Genomic DNA, 24,515 nt, shown 5'->3' on the forward strand with positions numbered 1-24,515 from the left:
CACAGCGAGGCTAGAGGGGAAAATGGAGCTGCACTAGGGCACAAGCCTGCTGGAACAGGGAGAATAGTTGGCTTTATTGAGGCTGAGTCTCCTCTCTGCTATGCCAGGGCAGTGGAGATCTCCAATTCATATGCTTTCAAGCAGCCCTCTGGATCCTGCAGAGCTGCTGTTGTCGTCCCTGTGAACAAATGGTCCTTTCTAGCTTCCCAAATTCTGTACAATAGCAAGGAAAAAATACTTGACAGTATCTCTTTAAAGATAAACACACTGTAAACAGGAGAACTCCCCCGCCCCGGTAGCTTTCTTCCTCCTGCTTGTGCAAAACCAGAGGTTGTGACCTTCCCTGGGGTTCAGGCACAAGGACAGGATGCGCGAGAATAAAGTTGCCTCTGTTTGCAGTGATACCATAGCTAATAACACCAAGACCAACACTTAAAACATGCCTAATTTGAGGGCAGGGAGGATCTGGGTTTGTTTTTCTTGACTGAACTAGAAAGTTCATCTTTAAATCTGTTCAGCTTCAAGCATGTGAGCTTTTGGCCTCCTTTAAACAGGGGAAATACCATTCCGTTTCTGAAAAGAAAAAAAAATAGCACATGGAAGAACAGTTCTGCAGTCAGTAAAAGTTTGGCTAACAAAAGGACTCCAGAGTCACGTAAAGAACATTTAATCCATGGATTATAGGCTCGCACCTGGCAGAAATGTATGTGTAAATACAGGCGTGCAGAGCGTCTACACCCTGGGCTAAGGCAGAGGGGAGTTCTGTAGCTAGGAGAAAAAAAAGGATTCTTACTACTAATTTTCATAGTTAAATATTTCTCACTCGCACTCACACATACGCAGGCTGTTCCCAGAGAGCTCAGCCTTGGGAAGGATAAAGGAAAGGGCTCAGTTCGGTCTGGGCTGGTGCTGAGTAGCTCCTCTTCTGTTTGCAGTGGTTGTGCAGCAAACTCTTTTATTTGCAGGCAGAGTTTTTACTGCATTAATTATCCTGTGAGTCACTGGGTAATGGACAGTAACTTGGCTCTCCCAGTTGTTAGAAGGGTGTAATCCAGCTCTAATGCAGCGGGTTGTCGAACACGGCATCTGGCAAGATGGAAACTTTCAGTTTCTTTTCAGGCCAGCTGTACTCCTTTGGAAGTTTAAACTGCAAGACAGTAAAGAGAACCAGTTAATGTACACCGCTGCAACCTGCACAGAAAAAACAAAATCATTGCAAAGGCAGGCAGCCCCATGTTATTATTATTTTTTGAAACAAGAGGCCACTAAGAAAACATTTCCCCATCAGTATGTTTTGGACAGCAGTGGACATTAGATAATGTGGCCTGTGCCTCAGCTGCCAAAGTAAAGTTCTGAGATTTCAGCCCAAGCGCTGTTTATTTCATCAGACAGATTCTGGAGGGTTTCTGCCCCCATCACCATTTCCCCTCCCCGATCTCTCTGAAAATTCCCAGCACAAGTTATCTCCCCTCCTACCGGACCACGTCCCTTTTCTTTCACCTACCCTGGCCCCCAGAGGCCCCCCGTTTGCTTTGAGGGGAGACTTAAGGCAGCTTTCAAACTCTTGCTCATACAGGGTGTGATGTGAGCTAACATGGCTCTGCTGGGTGACAGGCTTGCAAATGGCCACCACCTCTGGGAGGGCAAACTGTGCCGCCCTGGCTGGGGAGAGCCAGCATGCCTGAACAGCATTTCTGCTCCAGCCCTACCCACCTCTAGTACAAAGGCTTTGCAGAGCGCCCGTACAATGCCTCATATTCACACAGGCACTCGGCTGCTCAGGCTGTTTTGCAAACATTGACTGAAGCACAGGGAACAGAGATTTTTTGCCCCAGTCTGGTTTACACAGCACTGTCTCTGGCCAATGTTTCCCAAACAAGGCAAGCGCAATGGTCCCATCCTGATGTCGCTCCAGGGCACCCCGCCTTAGGCTGGGAAGTCACCCCAACATCCCTGATCCCAAACATGACCACGCAGGGACAGAGCTCTATGGAGCCTTACCACCAACCTTCTCACAACCATGTTTGATCAGAGCCTATGCATTCACACAGATCTCAAAACCAGCTCTGTGGGCGTGTGGGAGGTAGAATCTCTTAGGCTATGAATCTGCCCCATCCACAGCTGGATGGCAACCTGTTCTGCACAAGCATTTCATGCAATTCCAGTGCACAGCCTGAGGGTTCAAAACACATGGGGGGGCAGCTCTGGAAGCCAGTTTGCAGGATCATTTTGTTTTTAAAACCTGTTGTACCCATGTTGGAGCACCACCTCACACACTGCGATAGTCCCTGACACCCTGATGGGACTCCTAGGAAGGAATCTCATCGGGATCCCACACCACCAGTGACAATCTGACCTGGAAGTAGCTAATTCAGATTCTCTCAGCAGAGTCCTCAGATCAAGACCAGCAGTGCTGTAAGCTTGCCAGGGGCTATGTGAATTAGAGAGTTGGAGCAAGGGGACAGTGACCTGCAACTCATCCATCTTTATCCAATTACTTGTCTTTCTTCCCATGAGCACCCTGTTTCTGAAGGACACTACCTACACGCAGTGGCAGGTTCCTGCTAAAGGAGATCCCCTCCAGCTGCTTGCTCCACAGCAAGGGTGGCTCTAACATGAATTTGTTCCTGACCTTGCTCCATTTGCAGCTCTGTATGAGGGTAACCTGCAGTTGGTACTCATTGACCTTAGTATGCTGAGCCATGATCTCTGGGCACAGCAGGAGGATCCTTCAGGATAGTGGTTACCATAAACTCCCACTCTTTCTCCTCTAGGAAACATAAACAGCCCAAGTCTCGCTTATGTTTGTTTTTTTTAAATTCAAGCCCTGTGTATAGCTTGCACTGTATAATCTAGTGGCCGTACACTGCCCAAGGGGATTCTTCTGAGTTCAACGTCTAGGGTACGTGAAAAACATGCTAAAGGTACTCAGACAGATCATGTCACTTAATTTCACTTAACATGGGTGGCTCTTTATGCAGCAAATGGAAGACTCTCCTTGCAGCGCTTCGTTCTACCACATGAATATCATCAGCAACAGTCAGGGCTGCTAAGGAACGCCTTCAGTTGGCCCAAACTGGGATCCTGCAAGTTACAAATCCTTAGAGGCATCTAGATGCTGAAAGATCACATTTCATCTCAAGTATTTTCCTTTTTATAAACAGGAGTGGTTCCAAAGCAATCCTCTTGGAGAAGTCATCCTTTGCATTTGTTTGTTTTTCACTTTTTAATTTAGCAAAGTCACAGTAACTCGGAACCAAATGCCCGGCCGCTGTGCCAGGAGCTGCCATGCTCATTGCCTCTGCCTCTCAGCGGAGAGTGAAGGAATATGAGCCGTCCAAAGCCTTCACTAAAGGGCCTTCAAACCAAAGTGCTTCTGGGCTTCCATGTCACTAGCAAAAATGAGCTTTGGATTAGGTTTAACTGGATAAAAGCTGGCCCGAAAGTCACTGCACAGCCAGCAGCGTGCTCCCCTCACTCACACAGTGAAGAACACCCTGGCATTAAATCAACTCTGGATTAAACAATTAGAGCCCTGAGATTTTCCTGGGGGGAGGGGAGCAGGGCGAGGGATGGGAGGGCTGCTCGACAAGCCAAGGAAAGTTTCTTTAGAGTCTGCAGGGAGCTGTAAAAAATGGGATTAAAAATATTACATGTCATTTCTGCCACTGCTCTTTGAAGTCAAGCAGAATATTTATATGGCATGCATGGGAGACAGGGTGTTAAATGTTCCCCAGGAAGAGATCACATGGCAGGGGGAAGTTTAGTACCGCACAGCAAAGGTTTATAAAGCTCCCTTGGCTGATTCTATAATGCTTCCAGGCTCGTGATGGTCCTCTGCACGCTCTGCAGGGGCAGCAGGTGAAGGCCAAGTAGCAGATGTGAAAAAGCCCCCACCTGCTCCCCAAACCCAAAAAAGGAGGCCCCTACAACAGATTGCTCAGCAGTAAATGTGCTGCCACCACTTTCAGCCTTTCTGAAAGCGGGGAAGGTGATGTGCCTGGAGCTGCTGCTGAGGACACTATGCACGGCATGGAGAAAACCCCTCTACCTGGCCCAGGGGGTGCACCACTTTGATTCGGGGCGCTCAGATACCATGCTGGGAAAGATGCTGGCGGAAAGGAAATGCAGTCTCCCTTAACACCCATCCCTGCCCTGTATTTCTTGCAATCCCTTCTCTCAGTGCCTTAGTTCACAGCAGATGTGAAGGTTTAGCAAGGCCTCAAGACTACAGGGCAGGGCTGCAGCCTGCGAGCTGAGGGGAGGATCAAAGGCAAGCTGCAGGACTGGCTGAGCTCTGGGACAGTACATGGGAGATATGGGAATGACGCAGCCTTACTTCCTCTGGAGAATTCAGATCTTCTAAATCTTCCAGCATTCTCTCTACAAACTCTTCGGTCAATAGGATCTGCAAAGGAAATACAGTAGTTTACACCTTTACCTTCCTAGTTTTAGCTAACTGCCAAGAAACAGAACGACTTCTGCAGAGAGCAGACTGTACCAGCTCACTCCTTCCCCTATGTCCTTCTTTCCCGCAATACAAAGGTTTGAGGGCAAGGAGCTCCTAACTTTGCCTCCCATCCCAACCACTGAAAAAAAAAGTTAAAATTATACAGTAATCTTTTTTGACCCTCAATTATCTTCCTCAGTCTAAAATTAGAGGCTCGGCTTTAGACAGACAGAGTGGGGAAGGAGGAAAAGGGGTCAAGATAACAACTGTTGGAGAGACAGTGGGAAACAGCCACTTTCATCTTGATCCATTGAAGTTAAGCTCACAGTTTAATCAGGAAACAGCAGCACAGGGAGAGCCTGAGACCCATACATAGCTGGTGCTCTGGGCACAGGCAGGGCTGTGACCCGAGCATAGCACATCGTTCAGATGAACCAGATGAGGGGTATGGGAGACGCTCCCACAGCAGTGCCCGCACTAGGCACCTCCACGTTGTATTGCACGTGCCCACCCTGCGTGCCTGTGCTGGAAAGCTTTTGGCTCATCTCAAGGCCAGGCTGGCAAGCATGAAGTGGCCCAGGAAAGCGGCTGCCGATGGGTCAAAATTCTCAACTGAGGGCCATGACCCCAGCTCCATGGAGTCCCCAAGTCACACAAACCAGAGACACCAGGGGTGGATGGGGGGACCAATTCCCACCTTCTTTAAAAAAGCACGTGATAGCCAAAAGCAAACACGTCCTGCCTCTCTTCACAACAGCCGTAAAGGCCAGAGCTCCAGGCAGGCCAGCTGGCTTGGCACATGAGCAGAGACAGCAGTGTGGGACCAGGCAAACATCCCCATGCTGTGAGGGGGCCTTGGAGAGGCATTACCGGGAATTAGGTTGCAGCAGTATTCAGCGGATTATTCCCATTTCAGCCTACAGGTTTGTTTCTTCCCCCCTACTCCTCCTTTCCTTCCTTCGCTCCACCCTTTCCTCTGTCTCTGGCATTGCTTTCCATCCTGAAGAAGCCACCATCCCCATGCCTCCTTTCTCACCCTTCTCTTTCCCTGTTCTCCCCAGCCATGAGTTCCGTGCTCCCTCCCAGAGAAGGGACCACTGCAGCACCAAACACTGATGGAGCTAAGTGCCCAGCCCCACCGCGCTGTGCTGTCCCCTCCAGCTCACATCTGGATGAGGGGCAGCCAGGCTGTCCCACCTCTGTGCAGGAAGCAACATCCCATGCCCACCAGCTCCTTGGTACCAGTAACATCAGCGGGAAGTGAGTGACCTCCAGGATGCCATGGGCTGTTTGGCAAGTGGAAGCCTCTGGGCTCCACTTTGGTAACACATAAGCAGGGCTATCGGACAGAAAGGGACAGTGAAAACTGCTCTCCCTTTTTTCCTTTGGTTGGCAAGAAAAGAGATCTGAAAACACCAAATCCAGATCTGAGAGCTACCAGGTGTCTGCAGTTCTCTCCCCTTCAACCTTGCCACCCTGCTGCCATTGCACACAGATTTCCTAGGGGATGAGGGAGCTGCAACCTCCCCTCTCCAACACATTCCCCTCTTCGTTTAGCTTCAACCTGCAACAGGCTCCAGGCCAAGGGTTTATGACTGAGCTGCTCAGCATGGATGCAGGCACCTCCATCAGGCCTTTCTGATCGTATCTCGAACCTGAAAAAACCCTGCTTCATCTAGGAGCCAGGAGCTTGCTGCTTTGGACAGGACTCTGCAACCTGGCACCAATCTGCAGACTGGCAAGCTGAGAAACTGCACCGAAACACGCAGTACCACCGCAAACTACTGCAGTCTCCTTGCAGGAGCCTGTAACTATTCTGCCTGTTGAACTGGAGACACACATTTGCTGACTGTTTGCAGGAGGAGGAAGCTGTCTGTCCGTGTCGGAGGCAGGAGGGCAACCCGATCACTCAGCTCAGAAGGAAGAGCTGGGTGGGGAGCTGGGGCTCTGCACGGAGCAGATCGGTTTCTGCGGAGGTGCAGCCTGCAATGGGGTGAGGGAATGAAAACGATTTGGCAGACATCAAAATCTACAGAACAGCCGGAAAAAGAGGAGGAATTGGTATTCACAGCAATCAGGCAAGGAGGAAATGAATATTCAGCCATTCACGGATGAGCAAAAATGCCAGAGGTTGGGACGGGTGACAGAGCAGGAATGAGGAGCCGCAGCTTTGGCAGGGGGACTGGAAGACAAGCACAGCAGGAAGACCCCTGGGCGCTCCCAAGGTGCCAGAGGCAGGAGAGAAATGGGAACCACGTGTGCAAGGCAGCCAGCTGCTCTGAGGCTGGAAGAAAACAAGGCAGGGTATGCAGGGGTAAACAGCAAAGGGTGGAGAGAATGAAGGGGGGGACAGGTCAGGTCCCGCCTAAGCTACAGACTCCCAGAGTAGGGACAAACCTACATGGAGCACTGTGGCTAGCACTGACCTGGGATGCAACCCTCTGAGATGGCTGAGCCAATCTGCAGCTTACTGCCCCCTCAGCTGGATTTTGTTAATCCAGCTGAAAAAAATCCAAATTCCACTGCTGTAGTGAGCTGAACCAGCTCCCTGAAGGGTCTGATGAGTTGAGCAGGACAGGAGTCCGCAGCTCAGCTATCTCATGGACTGTGTGGGATCAAAGCAATGGCAGCCTGCTCTATGCAGTGCACTGAGAAAAGATCGCAGTGCCGTTCTGCAAGCCCTGCATAGACAGTTAACTTTGGTGGAGGGCAGGCGTCACAGGCTGCAATGACAAACTGCTGCAGTGACATTCACACAGTGTGTCACTCGGAGCCTGTCCTTAACAGCCCGAATGACAAAAAGAACACCCCAAACCCTACTACCCCACACTGCTCTCCTTTCTGGAGAAGAAGGGAGTCTCCGAAGCGTGGGTGTAACCAAACGTAGAGGCAGCCATGTCCCTCGGCACTTAGGAAGAAACTGGCACTCTTGAGCTCTCCCGAGGATGCAGAGGAAGGCGAGCGTCCGCAGCACACCAACTGCTAATGAAGGCTTTGAAGCAAGAAGTATTGTCATCCTGGATTCGTGTCTAGACAAGATTTGTCCTCTTAGAAGCAGCCCAATCAAAACGGCCCAAGAGCATTAAGGCCTGTGCTCATAGATCAGGCTGCCATCCCCTCCTGCAATCAGCAAAACCACCTTCATGCTGGTGAGTGAGTCTTTGCTCCTATGGAGAAGGGTGAGAATAAATCCAATCCCATCTCAGCCTCCCTCCCTCACAATATTTCAGGTTTCCACTTCTTGTAGCATGCCTGCTCCTGCACAGTACGATACCCCATTACATTAACACACACACGTTATATGTGCATGATATTAAAGGTGACATTCCCAGCGAATAAACATGACAGACTGCCATTGCTCTAGGCACCTAATTTAATTTCCTCTGGGATTTAAACCTTAGAAGCTCAAATTAAACAAATAGGCCCCGTTCACTTTATATTTCAGACCTGAATCTAGAGTTTTCCTCTGATACTGTTAACTGATCTTATCAACAGGACACCGCACAGAGATCACAATGATGAAGCAGCTTATTCCCTTCCCAAAGGAAAACAGCCCCGCGGTTGTGCTGCAGCCATGGGAAAAGCCGACGCGATCTGGACGGCAAACGAAGCCACCCCATGCGCACTGAACAGGCCTTTTCTCCCATGAAATCTCTCAGCTGGCGCTGAGGAAGCAAAGGAGCTCTCCTGAGCGGCGGTGGGCGTCCCGGGTGCCATAGAGGCTGGGCACTCGCAGCCCTGTGTTTTCACAGCTCTGTGCAAACACTCCTGCCAGCCCAGCCTGCCGAAGCTGGTTACGGGGTGTAGCTCAGCCTTTGTAATGGATGTTTGCAGTATGAACAGGGAACGGCCTCGCCAGCCAGCTGTGGGTATCTGAAACTTCTCCTTCGGTGCTGCACGGTCCTGCTCGCACCAGGATCTCCCCGACCTGACCCAGAGAAGCCCAGACACATGCTATCCCATTGCTAGCAGATCTAGATTCCATTTTCCGTGTGCTTTGGAGCGGTTAGTCACGCTGCGGATGCTTGGAAGACGATGACTAGCCAAAAGAGATAGGTCCCTGTTTTCTATCACAGGTACCTACCGCACAGCCGAGGTCCAAAGTTTGCGTTCTCACTGCTTCACTAACAGCTGCATGTGTCCAGACACGTTACAAAATACCAGGCTATTCAGGTGGATGTGTTCAGGGAACACTCGGGCTGGTGCATGATGTCTCCCTCTCGTGGCAAGTCTCACCTGAGCTTGCCAAAACCTACTTCTTACCTACAGGTCAACTGAAGGAGCTTGTGTTGAAGCCTTCAGTGTTGAAGCTTTCATACCCACAGATAGTTGAGAAACCTGTATTGTGACTTGTTACAGGTACGAGGCTGCAAGTGTATGAAAACAGGCGAGATCTAAAAATGTACACAAGGTCATGGGGCTCCAGATGAGTTCGGCTGACTTTGAAAGCAACTAGTGCTTAGTAAAACATTAAAGAGTTTATAGTCAGCTTGAAGGTACCACCCCACAGTTAACACGCCATCTCTCACTATAGGGTTCAACCCTACCATGAGGGCTTGGAATTCTCAGCTCAGGCAAGGCTGGCTGGGGCCAGAGGTCACGCCAATGTTGAAAGCCTGGCACAGGCTGGCAAATCTTTTTTCAAGGAAGACCCTCAGAAGCTGAGCTAGGAATTGAGCTGCAGCTCTGTCACAGCTTCAGGAAACATGCTTTGTCTAGGGCAAGACACAAGCAACTGGCCCAGGGACAACTAAGCAGGGGTGCTTTTACTGATAATATGCAATTTTCTTGCCTACCTAGAAACAAACCAAACAATCCCACACTTTGCCCTAGTGCTTTGTTTGCATTAAACACTGTCACTTACTTTTCTAGCAGGTTTGTCAAAGAAAGGAAACCATGTTTTATTAGTTCTAGTCTTAGTACAGAGCTGGCTTGTACAGCTCAGCCAGAGAAGGTGGGAACACATTGCAATAAGCCCCCGTGTAAACCACACCAACCCTTTTAAGAAACTGTTCATCCATCCAGGTGCTATGCCTGGAACGGGCAGAGCAGTTGTACCCTAGGCCACATGTCATCTGTTACATCTGCAAATATCCAGCAACTTTTAGGAGCCCTTTGCCCTGAAAATGTTTCAGCTTAATTCCTGTCGACAGCACACCAAAAGGTGAAGTTAAAGCACGTCAGCATTTCCCACTGAAAAGAAACATTACCAATAAAACCCCCCGGTGAATCATACTTTGTGCCACAAGCATCCCCCAGCCCATCTCTCTGCTCTCCCCTTGGCTCTGGGCTCCCTTTCTTTGCACTGCTTTTGTTTTGACTGCAAGTGGTTCAGGGCAGAGGCCTTGTCACTTCATCTTTCTACGTCACACGCAGCCCTGACACTGTCTGAAATGGCCATCCACCACAGCTCTCATTACAGCCTCAAAGGTACCAGTATTGCGACAAACACCTTTGATGGGAAATTCCACTGTTGCTCTTCCAGGAGATTCACAACCTTCCTTGTAAAGGAAAAACATCCATTCACAGATGCCTCAGGGACCCTATTGCTTCATACTGCGATGTTACAACCCCAGAAGAGGAAGTATATGATGACGCTGAAAGATTTTGACCTTGTGAGATCTCTCCATGACACTCCCAACTACAAGGCTGATCCCAGGGACCTGGGCTCCTCAGAGCCCAGGCTGATGTGATCCATCTTGCAGACAGGGCTGCTTTGTGTGAACACATGAAGTTTGGCTCAGCTGGGGACAGGGCTGACAATGGAGCCAAGACAATACCAATTCTTTCAGAGTCAAAAAGCAAAGTAAGAACAGGCATTTCAGGGAACGTGCCAAGTAGGTATAAGAAAACCTACATAAAGTAGCCAAAATGTAGTTTGAGCAGCAAAGGGAGGGGCATTAAGTGGCAGGATAGTCAGTCGGCTTAAGAAGGATGAAAGAACTTGACTCATCCAAAACTAGCCTGGACAAAGTACTAGAGAACATGCTGCAGGAGAGTAGGTATGGGGAGGATCATGATGACCTAACGGGACATTCCTACACTAGTGTAAGCTTCTCCCAGTGTCTCATTCAGCACTGAGGAAGAGCACAAAGGCATAATGCAGTAAGGTTTTGGGGAATGTTTGGGCAAGATGATAAACTTACTGGAAAAGTGTTAGTTTAGATTTCCTAGACCTGCTCAAGAATTTGAGGGACGCCACTCAAAAGATTCTGAAAAAGGTTTTCTTGGGGTAGATGCATAAAACTGCTTTGGAGAAGAGCAGGTTGTAGTTGTACAGGATGTAAACCAGTCTGTGGATGTTGTCCTTAAACTCACCATGCTACGCATTACACATCTATTCAAGTTTGGGGAGACAAAAGTCAATCCCTATCTCTTCAACAGAGTACTCGACCCATAGCTGCCACTTACAAGTGAGCACCTCAAGCATCAGAGTAGCTCCTTGAAATGCTGCTTTGAACCTCTGCTGCTGCCATTATGCCAATGGGCTTAAATGATTTAACATGTGGTATAGCAGAGAGAAGAACCAGATGTGCTCATTTCCAGGGGAATGTCCTAACTCTACCGGAACAGAGTCATTCTCTTGTGCTCTCTGTCTCTGTGACTAATTCAGTGTTTTATATGATGGAACAACTCCAATTGGATGAGCTGAGGAAGAACCAAAATACCCTATAGCTGTGGTGCCCATAAAGCCAAGAAGTAGAAACAAGGGATCAAATAACAGGAAAGGAATAAAATACAAGTTTCTCATATCCTACGCAAGTGTTTTATCCCTCAAATATTGATTAGAGAAGGCAAAACTTCTAACAACTCCAGCTACATTCTGCAAAACTGTGTTTTTTGGGTTTTTTTCCCCTATTTTTATTGAAGAAAACCTTCTATTTCTGGTTTAATTCAACACAAAAGGATTTTTTTTTCAGCTTTTGGTCTCTTGAAGGCTTTTGTTTCAGCAAGAAAAACCGAAAATATTTAAAGATTGGGCTCAGTCTGATCTTCTTTCCCAGATTTTTCACTTAGGTTGCCAAACCAAAAGAATGGATCGTCCCCCATGACCCTGCTCACAGTAATCCCTTCCCCCCCCGCCACGACTGCCAGCAGAGATAGTGCATGTTGATAGCTCCTGAATGCTGGTTGCTTCCCACAGCCTCCATGTACCTATCCTGCCTACAGGCACATTTAACATTTTCTATGAGAATTTTGACCTTGCTGTCCTAAGCCTCAAGTTATTTTTTCCATGCTGGATGTCTTGGTTTTGATGGTTTTTTTTAAGGTTTTTAAGGGAAAAGGAACCAAGTTATCTCAGAGAGGTATTTTGGAAAAAGTATTTTTTGACAGTACTAACGAATGCGTATGATCATTTTGTTGCAAAACATGAGAACTACCCCTTACGAGGAGGGTGATGAAGACTAGGAAAAAATGCTCTAGAGGTCATGGGGAAGTCTTTCTCCTGATCATGAAAATGCTTTGCTGAGTCAGAAGCCTCTGAAAGTCCCTGTTTGTCCACAGCCCTTCAGAGGAAGGCAGAAAAATGTACGGAAGAGCCCTTCTTCATTGAGCATGTACCAGCCCAAGGCAGCTCTGCTGCAAACACAAGGCAGAGGTAGCTAAGGAGTAGTTTTCCCTCTGATCATTCCTCTGAGTAGCGAGGGATTGCTATGGCACCAGGCAAATCAGGACCGAAGCAGGGAAACTCTCCAGCGCTCTCAGCCTTTCTGCTGGAAGTCAGGCCATGTGGAGGAGGAGAAGGAATTTGCCAACTTGAACGAAGGAGAGGAGAGGAAAGCAGAGACGGTCCAGGATGAGGGGAAGACAGAGACACAGAAAACCAGGATGGAGGAAAGATCAGAGGTCAAAGCTGGAGATGACACAAAGGGCAGGGAGACTGGGGGAGAACCCCACTTCCACAGCCTCAATATCCACACTTTGTCTGCTGGACATTGTAAACCTACTGGCACAGGAGGTGAGTGAAAAGCGTCCTCCAGCAGCGGCTAGTGCCAGAGGATAATACCCCACCACTGCTGTGAGCTCCTCAGCTCACGCAGAGACACAGACCTTGTGCTGAGAATCAGAGGGTGCCAACTGCAAATGAACCATAGCCTCCATCTGCCTAACAGGATTCGCCCTGAACCCGAGTAAATTACCTGGAAAAAATCCCTCTACACTCAGAGACCAGTGACATGGGGCATACGAAACTTCAGAAAAGGCTGCACAGAGACTGTCTGCGCCATGCTAATTTAGCCCTAGTGTACGTCTGCCTCACGAAACAAATCTGTAATCACAGGATCGCCTGCTGTTTTTCTCCCACAAGACCTCTGCCCTGCTCAGTCCTCTGGATGGTTCTGCTCACTGAAGGCAGCATTAGTCATCATTTCTTTTCATTATCATTCAAGTTGCTTCCCCATTCCCTCCTACTCTCTTCCCCTTTATTTAGTACGCTCCATCCAACTACTGCCAGCATGGATTACCTAATCTTACTGTCCTCACCACTCTCACAGCCTCTGATGTGCTCAGCCTTACATTTCTGCGAGGCAGGGAAGCACTCCTCTCCGTGCAGCAGATGGGGGAGGGAGGCTAAAAGAAACTAAGAGACTTAAAGTCACAGAGAAAATCTGCAAGAGCAGGGAGCTGAACATGGGTCTTCGACTCCCAGGCTGACCCCCTACCCCAGAGAGATCCTTTCCTCTCTCCTGACCTGCAAGAACAAGCTTTAATCTCTTCCTGAAATTGTTTCTGGTGTTCATCTGTGGAGCTGGAATGCTTGGCAAGCACTGAATTAATCTTCACAGGATGACTGGAAGAAGGTTTTCCTGAACAGACATGGGAAAATGAGTGAAGAGAAAATTTAATCTGAAAGTCTACTTCTTTGTGGGTGCCTGTCTCAAGACTTGCAGTTCCCTGTTTTCCAGCCCACTCAGCCCTGCAGGGCACAGGGGTATCCGCAGAGGAATTCCTCCGGTCTCCTCCTTCGGCTGGGAACACAAATCAGACTTCAGGTCTCGAGCTAGGCATCCAGAAAACAAGGAACACAAACTAAGTTGCCATGTGAGAACATTTTAGCTTAAGACTCTGGAATAGCATCGCGAAAGAACAGAGTAGTAGAGGCAAGAACAGGATCCAGTTCTCCAGGGCAACATTTAACAGGCTTCATCATAACACTATTGTGATTCTTCTGCAATTACCTGCCTCATTCACTACACAGCTTCTAATTATGACAAACTAACAAAGTGGAAGTCCTATAGGCAAGAGCCTACTTTACTCCACACTCCTGATTCATCCCCCAAACATGCTGCACCTCTGTGCACTGAATGAAGCAGGCACGCTTTCTAAAAAACACATATGATCCTTCAATTAGATATAGTATCAAAACACATACGTGTAACAGGAGCAAGGCTAAAGTGCAGAGATATTTCTTAAATTCTGTGTGCTAGATTTTGCAGTTAACAAGGACTCTTTAACTATAGGTTTGTTTTTACTGCACTGTATTGGCTCGTATGTCAGAGTCTGCAGCAATATCTGATGCGTAACATGCACGTTGCACATGATCAAAGACTTGAGTGTCATCTTCTTCCCTAGAACAATGACTGCCTAAAGCAGCAGGAGCAGAAATTATCTAAAGGTAGTATTAAAAAAACCTCCTTCTCCCCTCTGGGGAGAGTAAGCAGTCCAGGTGAGCAAGGTAGGAGGGGAGAATAGTCTGCTTTGTGCTAGACAGGCAGAGAGCTCCACATAAAAGCAGACGAGCTTTGCAGAAGCATGTCCTGACTCCCATCACTGGAGACTTAATGATGGTAATTCCCAAAGGATGATACATGCTGACAGGCTTTGACACAAACTACCCCAGGATAATATTAATATGTATTAAAGGCTCAGGCAACTTTATTGGGACAGGCTTGATCAGTAACACATTTCAACAGAGTGTCTCTATCATCTGCTGGAACGTGAGTAAGGGAGGGAGGGAGAACACACGCAAAACCTCACCTTGCTTTGGGTAGGCTTTGGAGACAAACAAGGTTGATCTTTGATGAATTGCATGCTTGGCACAGCTCAGATGTTCGACCAAGAACCTTGGACGCTCCACTATGAATACAAATGCCACTGTGGGGTAGTTAATGTCAGAGTCTGTCTCCATGATCAGCAGCCTTAACCCTCCAACATGGGGCCAGACACCTCCGGCACGGCCTTTCTCTGTGAGTCTGGAACATCTACCTCTTGGAAAGGAGAGCAGAGGTGCTTAGGAGAAGGTGTGGGGGCTCTGCTGTCACAGCACTGGGGGAAGGGGGAGTGGAAGAAAGAACTGCAGAAACCTTTGATCATGTGTAATGTTAATGCAAGTGTTACACATCAGAGACTTTGCCACGGTAACTAGCATATAAACAGGAGTCTAGTGTTAACAAGGAGGACTTCTTGAATATGTTTGTACATTTCTGAGTCAAAGCAATTTCCCTATTTAACAATACATGACACAGTGGAAGAAGTTCAGAAATAAACCAGCCTGACATGCTTAGACCTTTAATAGAATTTAGCTTCTTAGAACTAATTAAATGTTACTTAAATGAAAAAAAAAAATCCAAGTACTTGGGAAAGGTGCCAATTTGACAGCTCTGGAGAATGAAATAATCTAATCATCCCCAGAGCATGGGCAGCAGCAGGACAGGCTTCCCCTACTAACACGCCTCGAACGTGACCTGGAAAGACTGTTGATAGAAATGGGGCGTACAATCTCCATGGTCTAATGACTCCTTGCCTTTTCTGCTGAGACTGCTAAAACAGCTCCCGCCAAGTACCAGCTGCGGTGGTGATACGGACACCTGTCTGGTAGGAATGGCGCTGGGACCTGCCAAACTCCTGTCATCTGCTAACCCTCCACTGGAGCCCAGTGACTCTCAGCTCGTTGCTCAGCCCGGGCAGTGGGGGCTGACAGACTGTGCAGAAGCTCTCTGGCCTGTCCCACCTTGGACACGCTCCACTCCGGCCCACGAGATGTAAACAGGAGGTACCGTGTTTAGTCTGCAGGTTTGGGCTTTCACTGCACCAAAGCTCAGGCTCAAGAGAAGTCAGTCTCTGGCTGCTACAGCATCAAGGCCAGGACTTTTCAGGCTCTTTATTTCTCCCCTAAGATAGTGAAAAAGTCCACAGGAGAAGATGCCTGCCATCTCTCTTCCTCTCCATCTACTTGTCTTTGCAACAAACCCCTGCATTGCAGTGATCTGTTTTCAGCCGCCAACTCTCCTTGGAGCTCATCGCTGTGCCTGGGGTCCCAAGCGAGGGAGGAGGAAAATCCTCTCTGGGCCTTGCTGTGAAAGCTTTGCAGGGCTTGCCAACTCGGCCAGCCCAGGCTTCAAGGGACTAAACCAAACACAGCTCGCCTCCTTGGAAATTTTATGCACCACAACTTCTTTTACTTTTGAAGCAAAGCCACATGAACCTCCTTCCTCTGCTCCCAACACCACAAGGGACTGCTGAGCTCGGATCAAGCTTCCCACTGCATATTAAGCCAAGAGCCTCAGACACTCCCACATGTATCTCACACAACTGGGTGCCCCTCCTGTTGTCCCAGGCTGCTTTTAGCCTCCCTTCCTCCCCCACCCAGCCTGTCCTCCTTCATTCTCATCACAGGATGGGGCAGGAGCCAGCAGCAGAGCTGGTCACATCAGACAAGAAGTTCCAATATGTTGACCTTGTGTAGGAGACAAGCAAGGGAACTTGCTTCTCCCTACCACTGAGAAGCCAGTAATTCTCCACCTTTCCCTCCCACCTACTCCAAAAATCTTCCATAATTTTCAGCACCAAAGTAACCGGCATGGAAGCAACCAGGCTCATAAGGGTTAATATTAGTTATATGTCTGAATGGTGACCTAATTATTGCCATTCTTCACTGTTTAGAGGTTACCTGACTACTCTACACATCAATACATTTTGAGATGTGATGTAAATGCAAACAAACACTCTTATGTTTGGAGTTAACACAGTCACAAGATCCTGTGTATCATGTGTTGGCAAGCACAGGAACCAACAGCAAATGACCCACCCTTAAACCTGACCGTTTGCTGTTAATCATTACAGGAGTGTTGCACTTTCCAGTCAGTATAATCAAAGCACGCAAGCTCTTTGAAAATCCCTACACACGAGACGATTCTAGCCAAGAACAGCTCCTTTACAAGTCATACAGATTTAAACGTATGATGTCCTCCAGACATACGAACATGGACAGTGGAATGCCTTGAAAACAAGTCACTGGAAAGTTAACTGCAACACTGCAATGCTAAAACAAACCCCTGCCTTCAAAACAGAAGGGAAGGCAGGAATGCCACAGTAAGAGTGAAGGCAGAGACGCACTGCATGCATATAGTCCCTCAGACATTGGCTTTTCTGCATAAACACATTCCATAAAGCTTTTTTCTTTTTGCAATATGTTTATAACTATGAAGAAACTCAAGGTTAGAATAGCACTACACCATTATTTCATTAGTGCATCACTGCTCCATAGGGCTGACCCTCAACACCAAGCAGATGGGGAGTTTCCAAGGAAAATCTGTGATACGGAAAAAATCTGGATGCAGAAAATGTGTGGGTGCTTCAAGCAACCACAAGCTTTTTTTGTCAAAGAATCAATAGGAAAGAGCTAAAACTGAAAGAAGCAGTGCTCTCTGTGCTTCTCTTCTGTTAGGGATGATGTAAAACTGAGATCTCATCTCTGTAGGATCACAGTCCCACAGCTTTCTAGCTCTTCCACCCTGGCTCCAGTCTTGTTTAGGTCATTCCACTCTGCCTCCCCAAATTCCTTTCTGGAAGAAATCAAAAGTAAATACAGCCTGCAAAGTGTTCGCTGACTCCAGGAAATGGACACTACTGTATTCACAGATGATTTTTGAACTTTCCAGTCACTGCTTATTTGAGTTCCATTAATATAAATAGTAACAGTTCACCATTATTTTTCAAGTCCATAATTACTGAAAATATTACACAAGACCTATGAGAGATGTTGCAGCAAAAAGTACAGGTTTGTTATACTTTTAGATCGCATAAGCCCTCAGAAGGACCATTTTTAGGACACAGTAAAGGAGGAAGGGGGAGAAAAAGGAAGAAGGCTCTCTCACTTGTAACCAAGGCCCGTGTGCTGCATAGGGGTGCTCTTCTGTAGCAAAGGCTCCTTCTACTCCCGTTGATACAAACGTGATTGCTGTATCTCCTGTAATACTTTTATATGTAAAGTGCCGTCCATGTAAGAGCCTTCCCCTGGGGAATAAAACATATGTGTGTGAATTGAGAGGGTGTGAGCAGCATTCAACAGAATGATGAAGATGTATCACTATAGCTTCTGCCATCAGCATGGGAAACCATTTTGAAGGCAACGACTATTAATTTTTCAGGCATATATGAATGATTTGCTCCACAAAGCAGGTCACAAGCCTCCTTCTGAGTCAGGGAGTTCCCCCTTATCTCCTCCCTTAATCTCAAGGCCTTTTTACAGAAGTAGAATACATCTAAATCCCACTGCATGTCTATCCCCATGATGAGGTGCTAAGGTACATAAGGGCAGGGGACTGCCAGCCTTTCAGTGAGATGAAAACTGCAGAAAAGAATCCAGACCCCACATCATGTGGGAATGTGAAGGTGCGTTTCTAAGCAGGCTCATCAGTGGGGCAAAACTTACCTACTGTGACAATACCTAGTAACCCATTGCTGGGGTGCTTGACAAATGTAACCTGCATTACTTAAGCAAATGCCTAGAAAATATGCACACGTGACCATCTATGGTATCAATTCTTTTTTTCCTTCAGTGCCTTCCATGGGGAAAATCATGGCTCTGGTATTTAGGCTCAGACCACGTATGACATGCATGCATGGCTTCCAACAGGCAAGGAGGAAAACTTCAGGTAAGCTATAGAGTGCTTAACAGAGTCACAGCTGCTTGATGAGTTACTGCCGGTCAGTTCAGCTGTGGTAACTGATCAGGACAGATCAGTTCATGCATTTGTGATGTAAAATAAAATATGTTCATGTTAACTATCCCACTGGTTTCTCAACAGGCACAGGCAAGTATGCACCTGCTGCTGCTAACTGATACTACAGACATGTAACTCATTAAGCTAAAGTAACTCAGTCACCTACAATAATTTGTCTCTACCCCACAGTTCATCTTTATGTTAAGAACTACAAAATTTGCCACAGGTATTTTTAAAAACAGTGCTGACAGAAATTGTGAAAACCTAGAAAAGTCACTTACAATGGTAAGCACAACCTGAACCTTCAAAAGACAACGTGTAGAGTATGCACGCAATGTTTTGTTCCTTCAGTCTTGCAGGTGACATAATTTGTCTAAAAACACACTTGCATGCATTAACTGACTGCAAACAGGCTTTGCACAGCCACTTATGTCTGAGTCCATAAGCCAGAATTAACAACTTAAGGGATTTCTGTGACAGAGTATGTTAAGACATCCCTTCTTTGTCACAGAGTTGCCAGCATTAGACTAATAAAAAACCCCCTGTGCTAACCCTGTCCTGTTTCAGCACTCAAAATACACTGGAGGACATAAAAAAAATGAGAAATGATCTTACCATGATGAACACACATGCAAAGAATCATCTGTTTCTAATGTGTTTTGGCAAAATATCTCAACTCTGGCCTTTAAAGACCCATTGCACACATGTCTGTATGGTGAAACAATGCCACAAGGCAAAGGCGGCGTGTTAGAATAAGCTGAAGAGGAAGGCAGCTTCACTCACCTTAGACAGAGGGGAATGAGTGCTCCGGACTCCTGGTTAAATTTCAGGTGTACGCTCTCCAGCTGTCTTGTGCGGATTAGCTCATGAGGAATGATAGCTGCTGAGCTCTCGCTTTCTAAACTGTCCTTACGGCTTCTAAGAGAAAAGACAAAATGTACATATTGAGGATCCCAGTGCTGTGTGCTATTTCTGCTGCATTTCAGAGTGATTGTGCGAATACTGAGGGACACATCTAAGTTTTCATCACCCCTACAGAGACACAGCTTCCCTCAGATTACGAATGCCAGCATGCAGCTCTTCACCTTAATTTGATAACCTAGAATCTGAATTGGTACACACAGCACATACCTTCCCAGCATACAAAAAATAAAATTTCTGGAAAGAACTGGAGCAAAACTACACTGCCCAAAACCCCAAACCACTATAAAACGGCTTGGAAGAATTACCAGGTGTGCCCTCCCTCCTGCTTTTGCTTTATCTTCAGGATTTTTTAGGCAGTGGCCTGCAGGAAAGAGGTATCCAATCCCTTGTGCCCTTGCTCAAGTATCTTTGAGGTCTGAGGCATCCCTACAATTGTCTCCAAATCATTTCTTTGCACAGTTCAACCAAAAGGTTTTGAGAACCCTTTGCTTCTACCAACATGAAGTGCAACAGACAAAAGATGGACTCTACATGTGACGAGTAGGAGCTCTGCAGATTGTTTTCTCTTGTAAGTGGGGCTGCTTTAAGACAATGCAGCTTTGCTTTCTTATTCGTTCATTTCTGCAAGACCAGCATATTGTCAAGCTACGACTAAAGGTTATGTTGTTACATGTTTAGGAACTTTGCCAGACAGAATCCTCTAGATAATCAAACCAGTATATCTCAAAATACTTGACCATAAACACTTTATATGTTCAAAGAGCATCAGCGTGATCCCTTACTTGATAGTCCAGAATGAAGGACAGGGGGGGTTACAATTTTTGCAGCTGACATGGACCGACACGCGATTTATATTTTTGTCACCTGATGTTCCATATGAACTTAATAGAGGCAAGACCTTGTTAAGATAGTTTCTATAGTATAGAATCACCAGAGGAGGGGGACAGGGAAAGCAGGATGGAACTGAGAGATGCCACATTGCAATGTGATTCCATTATGCCAGACAGGCCAAAAGACAAACAAGGCTAGCAGGCTGCGGCTCCATTTGAGAACACTGTTAAAGCAAGTCTGGATCCTTCCTCCACCCAAGTGGAGCCACCTTTAATGTACATCTGGAAATGATTGTAAAGTAACAGCTTGACCCTCACGAGCTGACTTAGATCACACATCTACTTGATTTTACATTTGGGCGCTGTCCCAAGATTACTCCCATCCACCACACACACAGTAATGTGGTTCAGCGTGGCTTTCAAAGCAAGTTAGCCTATTGCTTCTGCCAGGTCACCTAGTCCCAGGTGAGCCTTTCACCCAGGCTGCAGAGCTGCCCACTCTGAAATGAGGATACAAGCTAAACTCTCATACCTCACAGTGCCTTCCTGAAAATACTCTGCATGGCCAGGTCAGAGACATGCAGAAAAAAAAAAAATCAGAGCAGCTCAGCTCCCTGCAAGATAAAAACTGTAAAACACATCCCATGTTCTGCCTTAGCAACACACAAAAGCAATAATGGACCTGGCAAGGACACAGTAGGTCAGGATACAGCTTATGCACGGGGTGTGCTGATGGGACTGACAGTCAGCCGAGTGTCAGTCTGGTCGGTTAACCCTGAAGCAAAGACACAACATGCTTTGTAGTCTATAGGTGGCACTTAAAGCTGTGTTTAATCTACTTCAGCAAACATTCTACAGCTCTTTGTAGGTGGGGTCTTCAAAGAGTGGAGTGGGGCAGCATTTTGAAGGCTGATTACCTGAGAAGTGCAGTTACAGTTGATTAATGATCAGTCGACCTTAAGCTAAGCTTTGCCGCAACTTCCTTATCAGATCTTACACACACAGTGAGCTGTGGGAAAATCAGCCTGCGGTCTAGGGCTTCCAATCATTCATTTATCAATCCCTACCAAAGGGGTCAGCCATTAGCAACGCATGATTTTCAAGCAGGCCATAAGCTTGCACTCGTTAAATGCAATTCCAGAGTTTACCCACCCTGGAGCAGAACCAGGAGTTTTACAGCAATGTTATTGCTACAGACAAGAGACTGTGCCCTTCTCACCTGGAGTGCCTAAGTGCGCCGGGCACGTCCTGTAACACAGCCTCCCAGGCACTCGCTGCTGTAGGTTCATGCTTCGGAAGGCCAGACAGCTGCAGGACAGTTCCCCATAGCCCTGGGCTCCAAACCCCCTGAGCTGAAGGTAGGCTTTTAGGCTTCCACCATGCTAGCCAGTACAGCTGCTGGCACAACGGGGCCACAGTCCGGAGGGGAAACAGCCTCTAGTTGTTAATGCAATAATAGGAATGACGACAACATTCTGGAGGCAAGGGGCAAAGCTTTCTAAGTCTTATTAAAAACAGCAAATGCTGTTTGTCATTACACGCTCAAGAGAAGATGTTGACTAATGTATAACTATCAAACGGAACTGTCATGACTTTAAGGCTGTCAATAATTATGACTTCACATTAATAAGTAACCAGCCCTTCTGTCAAAAAGGTGAAAGAGTGAAGCAAAATGGTAGTTAATACTTTGAATGACATGAAATTATTAATCCTTTCCACAAAACTTCTCCAAAACAGTCACGGTCTCTGTGTTTCTTATTTCTCTTTAGTGGAGCTCACACAATTTCAGCTATTTAAAGTTAAGGGCAAAACTCCAATAGCAGAATAATAATAGCAAATAATCTTCTACCTAAGCTATCCATATCTTTCTAAACAAGAGCTGTGTGTCGTGGACTGTGCATAACACATCAATAGGCCACAGTGCCATCGCTTTCAGACTCTGGAACATGTCGCATGTCACAGGGACTCAAGCAAGACCCATTAAAATTCCCTCTTTGGGAATGGAAATCCTTGTGCTGAGCCTTCCAAAGGGTGATGGCCCAGATGAAGGGTCGGCAGGACTTCTAGGTTGTTATTAATAAAAAGTTCATGTCGTAACGCACATTGCCATCCCCAGCTTGTAGTTCTCAGCCTCAGAAGAAAATGTAGAAAAGTTTGCTTTCTAACACTAACATCCCCAGTTTTACGACTGTCAGTTACCCGTAAGCCTTTGCTTCCTCCACCCCATCACCAAATAAATCAGCAGCAAAAGCCAGTGGAGTTTTACTTGTTATGACTAAGATCTAGCTGACTATCACGTAAAATGTTGCAAACTTTGTCTATTCCAGATTTAATACTTCATCCAACCCACACAAAAAAATTCATGTTTCTCAGTGTCCAGAAAAAACAAGTCTGCAAAAGCCAGAGCTGCTGCATTAGGAAAGGCAGTAGATTTAAATGGAAGCAGCATGCCGGAAATGCCCCAGTTTAAGGACTGCACATCTCGTGTTTTGTGAAACTGGAGGGGAGTTGGAGGAGATTAAAGCGCATTTCCCTCTGATTGGGAACTTGTGGGAGGTGTAAACGTGGGCAGTTGTCAGATTAATTCTTTAGATGATTACATTCTTTTTGTTTCTTTAAAGCTGTTTGTAGTTGGGTTTGATGTCTCCTGTTCTGGGCAAGTGTATTGCTGTAGTTACCAAGGTGACTTTAGCTGACTTTCAACTATTTTTTCCAGCTTCGGTTTCTACCAGTAGTCTGCTTTTGGGTGGAGGAGAGAGGGAGGAAATTATGTTTGTTGTTTGGGTTTTTTTTTTTTTTTAAATCTCATGAATACTGATTAACAGTTCATGAACTTAACCAAAGCCGTATTTGATTTTTTTTTTTTTTTGAGAGGGGTGGTCAAACTGTTGTAAAGGTGTCCAACATGGCCTACAGCTTCCCCAGACCTCTGTCAACGGGGAAAAAGGGCCCAAGGAGACTACACGTCCCAGCGTGCTGTGCTCCTTCTTGATGCGAGCGGCCACATGCTGGAACCTGTAGCCTCCTGGGGCCCCTCTCTTTGTATTAAAGATGAGGGTGGCTGCAACCTGCTTAATTTTATGCCAATTAGCAGTAGCCCATGGGGATCCTGGAAAATCGCCAATGCAATCACTGGATTGCACAAAGTTTGGACGTCCCTTCCTTCTAAGTCATGTTTATAGCAACCTCTTCTCAAGCAACCCCACTGGCAATTATTTTATGAGATTCAAGAATAACCAGGTTGATCGGATTAAGAAAGGTTTATTTATTCTTGTATTTGCATTTTGCTTTATGATCAGAGTGCTTGATCTCATGGATCTGTCACGGAAGGAGACCTCAGTTCCCTTCCAAGCTCTGTCGCTGACATGGAGCGTAGTTTTGCTACATTTCCAAGTTATCCTCCCAGGTACTGAAATCACCAAGGACACGCTGTTGGAAGCTGTCCACGGCAGGGGCTCTTTGTAGGAGTGGGTGCCCATTGCATCACTAACCTGAGTTACAGTCACTGCTACCTGCTTCCTCAGTACAACACCCAGCACCATGAGTTAGCAAATGCAAACCATTAGAGCAAGCTTACGCAGCTGGGAGAGAAAGGTTGGACCACTTTTTTTTTTATTTAACTTTTTTTTTTTCCTCCTTCCTTTCCCTCCCAACTGTGGCTATTTCAAACCTCCTCACTCCCTAATGAAGGTATGGCCAAAGATCACTTAAGTGCCGGCAATCTTCCAGTGTCTCTCCCACACTTTCCCCTGAAAGGCAAACCAGCAGTTGTGGGAAAGAGCCCTAAGCATCTTGGCACACAGAGCCAAGTGCAGAAACAGGGAGGACACGGTTACACAGCTCCTGCCGTGGTCAGACTGAGACAAGGCTAGCTCGAGTGCTCAGACCTGGGTGCTCATCATCCTGGTTAAACTGGAGGTGAAGATGTTCTGTGTGCATTTCCTGGCATGGAAGGGCTCCAAGGACAATGCCAGTAGAAACAATCTTCTTGCCACTCACATATCCCTTTGGAAATCTGCATAATAACTACTGTCAGAGCTTGCAGGGGCCAGACTGTTCCAGACCTGCAGCTGAACTGGGATTGAGAGATTTAGGCTGTGCCACTGGCACCCTGCAGACTCACGGGCAAAGTCAGACAACGCTTTTATGCTTCAGGTTCCCCGTCTGTAAAACTGAGACATTTTTCCACGTAGGGGTGTTGCAAGGATTAAGTCAATGTTTGCAAAGCACTTTTGGATTCTTAGATGGGGAAAGCTATGCAGAAGTGCAAATTACTAGCATGGTGACCGCTCTGCACTTCTACTGACACTGGTTTTCCAGACGTTTGCTTTTCTAGTTCGCAGGCTTGTCACCCAGCACTCAGCC

At 46.9% G+C, this 24,515-nt stretch overlaps 1 protein-coding gene across 2 annotated transcripts in view; it reads right to left on the reverse strand.

Annotated features, from left to right (window-relative positions):
* Window positions 1-651: 651 nt before the first annotated feature.
* The window catches only part of SUFU (SUFU negative regulator of hedgehog signaling), a 93,745-nt gene continuing 69,881 nt past the window's right edge, over window positions 652-24,515 (reverse strand). For both annotated transcript variants that reach the window (XM_086466722.1, XM_086466721.1), the window contains exons 9-12: window positions 19,180-19,314; window positions 17,548-17,686; window positions 4,340-4,408; window positions 652-1,147 (exon numbers count right to left, since the gene is read on the reverse strand). In XM_086466722.1, the coding sequence (XP_086322848.1) occupies window positions 1,058-1,147; window positions 4,340-4,408; window positions 17,548-17,686; window positions 19,180-19,314 (433 nt within the window). In that variant the 3' untranslated portion in view covers window positions 652-1,057. The remainder of the gene's footprint in view (window positions 1,148-4,339; window positions 4,409-17,547; window positions 17,687-19,179; window positions 19,315-24,515) is intronic.

The sequence above is a fragment of the Leptosomus discolor genome, chromosome 6 (assembly GCF_034619465.1).
Source record: "Leptosomus discolor isolate bLepDis1 chromosome 6, bLepDis1.hap2, whole genome shotgun sequence".
Taxonomy (NCBI): Eukaryota; Metazoa; Chordata; class Aves; order Leptosomiformes; family Leptosomidae; genus Leptosomus; species Leptosomus discolor.